The sequence below is a fragment of the Contarinia nasturtii genome, unplaced genomic scaffold (assembly GCF_009176525.2).
Source record: "Contarinia nasturtii isolate CC-2019 unplaced genomic scaffold, AAFC_CNas_1.1 Cnas_scaffold_527, whole genome shotgun sequence".
NCBI classification, from domain to species: domain Eukaryota; kingdom Metazoa; phylum Arthropoda; class Insecta; order Diptera; family Cecidomyiidae; genus Contarinia; species Contarinia nasturtii.
In genome coordinates, this window is record NW_022197880.1 from 9,348 (window position 1) to 14,102 (window position 4,755).

Consider the following 4,755-nt stretch of genomic DNA (forward strand, 5'->3'; position numbering starts at 1 on the left):
TAAAATTTTGGGGAGTTTAAGAATTAGTTTATTTCTTTCTATATCGATCGTTGCTTTTAATGAATTTAAAAAATCAAAGCCCAAATAGCCATCATAAAGGCCTGCAAATTTTCGTTCAATAAGATGCATTGTTGCTTCAACATTTCGATTGCCAATCGTCAGTGATCCCTGAATTATACCTTTAGTTTGGATCGAAACATTTTTTCCAGTGACTCCGTATAATGTCACCGTATATTTATTAATTGTTATATCTTGGGGAATAATATCATCGGCAATGAGGCTTATAGCTGCGCCGGTATCAAGTAAGATTTTGATTGGCCTAGTAGTAAAATTCGTATTCAATATTATATAAGGTGCTCCATTTTCTATTATTAAATCGTTTTCAATCGTTATTAATTCATGTTCATTAAATTTTTGTTTTGTGATAAATTGAAAGTCCATCAAAGTATTTAAAATTCCTATTTCATTATTTGAAGTACGAAAATTTATTGTCATATTGGATGAATGGTAAGGGCCAAATTCTCCATTCATCCCTAAAAGTTTTCCGAAGAGTGCTCTCTATTATTGTTGTTTTCGACATTGGTTTCGAAAATTGTAGCAAAGTTATTAGATCGTGGACGATTATTAAATTGTTCATTTTGGCCAGGTCTATCGTTCCGATAATTATTTCTATTTGGACTATTAAAGCTAGTCCTGTTATTATTGTTTCCATTATAATTCGTGTATTCGTTCCTATTACCGTTGTTATTATTGCCATTGCTGATATAGCGACCATTGCCATTATATCCGGCATTGCTATTATTATTGTAGCCATTGTTATTGTTGTTATAGCGATTATTGCTATTATAATTAAAATTATTTGGGCTACCTCTATCATAGACTCTATTATTGTTATATCTGAAATTTTGACTTTCATAGTTTCTGTTATTCCGATTTTCGTAATTGAAAGGGTTTCTATAATTATTGTTACGTGAGAAATTTTGTCGGTTTGGGAAATTACTGAATCTATTATTTCCGAATCTATAGCCGGCATTAGGAGTTCTCATATTATTTCTAGAATTGTCTCTGAAATTATTTTGATTTGACATATTTAAAGATCGTAAAATTGAAGCTAAATCATTTATATTATTTGGTCCATTATTCTTGCGTCTGCAGTCTCTTTCACGATGACCATTTGAGCGACAATATCTACAATACAATTCAAACTGAGGAATTTCACGGAAACTTTCACTCTCTGCTTCTAAAGCGTAAGCTATGGAGTTTTCAAGAGTGTCTGAACCTCTAATTGATAGTTTTTCTTTCAATCTATTGTCATTTAGGCCTCTGGCAAAAGCTCGGAGGGCTGTTTTGTTATGTTCTCTTCTCTGATCTTCTGATAAATTACTGTAAGTCGCATTGCGTTCTCTTAGGAGTTTTCTGGCTCTTTCTGAATATTTGAGAATAGATTCATTTCTCTCTTGATGTAGATTTTCTATTTGACTAGCCAATAAATCTTTGTTTGATAAATAGGAATAATGTTTCAATAATTTTTGTTTAATTGTAACCCAATCTGGGTTATTGAGATTGATTATAACGTTTTTGGGTTCTTCACCCAATTGGAATATCATCTGTTCAAAGAATTCGTCCTCTTCAATTTCATTACTACTGTAATGGTATGAAGTATCCGCTTTATTAATGAACTCTTTAAGTTCACTATACGAATCGCCATTAAATTTGGGAATATTTTTAAGGCGTTTCAAATAAGTTTCTCTTGCAACGCTTGCATCTCTATAGCTATGTTCCCGGGCTGAGATTTCTCTAAAAGGAATTCGATTATTAGCTGATTGAGTGTTTCTATTGAAGGGTGTATTTTCATTGAAAATTGGAGTATTATTATAGGATCTTGACACCTGGCGGGGTATTTGAGTTTCAGTTTCATACATTGGTGCAAGTCTTGGATTCTCTATGTGATTATTATAAGAATCATTTTGATATTCGTCAAATGTTACTCTCGGTCTTGTATTTTGAGAATAATATTGCTGTTCATAATCATATTCTCGAGGATATTCCGCTTCTCTTTGCTTCGGAGTCGGATTATAATTGTAAAATCCGCTCGATAAAACTTGCGGTGATTGTTGGATTATTGTAGTGTTTGGAGCCCGAGATAAATTATCCTCGGGTACACTTGTACTCCTTGTAGCGGGATTTTTTCTGATTGCACCCGTAGATTGTGGATTTTCTCCAAGAATGTTTTGATTTGCAATACTTTGTTCTACTTCGCGTCCTTGCCTAGTTGAAAGTGCTTCAAGTCTTTCTCTAGCTAGAGCTATATCATGTCTTTCTTTTTCAAGAGCCGCGTCGCGTTTTTCTCTTTCTATGGCTGTTTCATATACGGGAGGTAATTCATATCTCGGAGGGTCTCCAATAATAGTTGACAATCTAGGTCTGATGTTTGAAAAAATACTCTGAACGGGACGGAAATTAAAGTCAACAGTTAGTGTTGAATTGAAATCATAGGGTCCACATTCATCACGACCTGCTTGTATATTTCTAATATCAATAGCTGAGGAGATCGGATTGGTAACTGTGGAAATTGAAGTTGTAATAGGGTTTGAAGATGTAGTTATAATTGGTACAGCTTGAGCTCCTCGCATATCAGCACTAGTACTAGTTGGCTGAGTTGTAGTTACGTTTGGGGTGTTTGTATTAGTAGGTTCTCCTACTGTAGTTTTTGGTGGTGTACGGAACATTTCGGATGAATTATTAATAAATTCTTCTAAAGTAGTTAATTTCCTTTTATGCGTTCTTTTTGTCTCTTTAGCTCTCCGTTCTTGAATTTCTGCCAATTCAATATTCACTTGTTTGTCCAAAAAGTGACGTTCCTTTCGTAATTCAATGTCAATTTCAATTAATCTTTTGTTTATGTCCGAAATTTGACGTTCGTGAGATCTATATTCACGAGTCTCGAAGTACGGATTTTTATCCCTACGCAGTGAACCCTTTCTTTTTTCTAAGAGTGTTCGTTCTAGTTGTAATTTATTTATATGACGTTTTGTTTTATCTGAGGGGGACTCTATTCCCGACATACGGAAATATGGGAATTGTCATGTGTTCAAGGAAAAGCCATACACTATTTTGTATCTTTTTACATTACTCTTTTAAGTGCTATAAAAATTATATGATCATAAACTTACTTACTTGAGTTTGAAAAAAGTTGATAGTTAGGTTGATTGTAATATTGTGTAGCTGGTTTGTCTGTAATTCTGCTTATTTCGCCTTTTTGGTATATGTTCTTTCTCCGCTTGTTGTTGATTCCACTCTCCTTTTGGATTGATTTTTCTGTCGTGTGTTGATTTCTTGCTTTTGTTGATTTCGCTTCAATTTGATCTGCTAGCAGGAATTGGTCCGATTGGTTGTTTTTTTTTGAAGAATATACTGCTTGTTTTGAATATAATCTCCTGTTGTATTTTATTAACGCTGTTTTTGTGTTTGGCTTGGTTCCAGTTTTTTCGATGGAATTCGTTCCGTTAGAATTTTTTAATTTATTTTTCTTCCGAAAAATATTTCAAAGTTTTAACTCTGAATATTTAAAATTTATTGTAAAATCTCAAACTTGTGAAGTCAATATCGATGATATTTCTCGAGGATCGATTGTTTTCTTTTTCCTAATTTTTTCGGAAAAGAAGAAATCTTTTAAAGCAATCTTTTTAATAAAAGATTTAAACTAGACTGATTGACAAATTTCAATGTATTTTATTTTTGGGATTTGATTACTTAGCTTCAGTAGTATCTGTCGAATCGACAGCTTAGTACTTTGGCCTCAGTTTATTTCAAATCTATTTTTTTTATTTCTATCTCCGGTAGTATCCGCTGATAATTTTCAAAGAAAAAATCAACGACTTAGTACCATTGCCTCGAAAGTAAAAAATAACTCTTCGAAAATTATTCTAAGTATCTAGCCTCAATAGTATCCGTTGAATAAAATTTTATTTTTTCAACGACTTAGTATTGTTTGCCTCGATACTTTAGAATTTTTCTAAGTCTTTAAAAATAAATACTTTGTCGCAGCGCCAGTTTGTAGGCTTTTCCCTTTTCGAAGAAATAATTTTTAAACTCACAGTTCGAATATTTTCACAATATACTTTATTTAATAATTTTTCTGATAACTTATGTTGAACTGCTTAATCCGGAACTAAATAAAAACTGAACACTTATCAACCATCGATGCCGAGCTTATATACTTTTCGAGCATCCAGCGCGAGCCAATCATAGGCCCGGAAAGTGTCGTCATAAAGCGACAGCCAATAAAAAGATAAGATTTCCGACTGTTTAAAGTTCAAAAGTATCAAGCTCAAAGTCCAAAGACCCCGGTCCAAAGTCCAAAAGTACGCGGTACAACGTACAAAGGTCCGTAAACTATATTTATGATCCATTATCTCAAAATAGTTCAAAGTCCGGTTTCACAAGGACTGTAGTCCAAAGTACATAGGGTCCGGTATACGATTCCAAAGAATGGTCGATCTCGCGTCCATGTAGAATGCGAATGAGTGTGGAATGGACGAATGGGCGTAAGAAACAAATATTATAGATAGAAGGGTCACGTAGGTCAGTGAGCCTGATTACGAATATTAATATTGGTAACTAAGAACAAGTCGGTTACAGAGCATACATATAGTATAACTAAAGGCGATTATTAAGAGCTTAAAAGTTGAATGTGTAACGTTGATCGCATGTGTGTGGTAATTTATAGGAGCACACACAGCTGAAACGGTTACA

The 4,755-nt window shown here is 33.6% G+C and overlaps 1 protein-coding gene across 1 annotated transcript; it reads right to left on the bottom strand.

The window, feature by feature from the left end:
• Window positions 1-533: 533 nt before the first annotated feature.
• On the bottom strand, window positions 534-3,065 carry LOC116339371 (GATA zinc finger domain-containing protein 14-like). The gene has a single exon (XM_031765207.1). It carries the CDS (start codon window positions 3,063-3,065, stop codon window positions 534-536), a length of 2,532 nt encoding a protein of 843 aa, XP_031621067.1.
• Window positions 3,066-4,755: the final 1,690 nt, after the last annotated feature.

Coding starts and splice junctions, on each gene's coding strand:
- LOC116339371 (XM_031765207.1), bottom strand. CDS start 3,065: ATGTCGGGAATAGAGTCCCCCTCAGATAAAACAAAACGTCATATAAAT.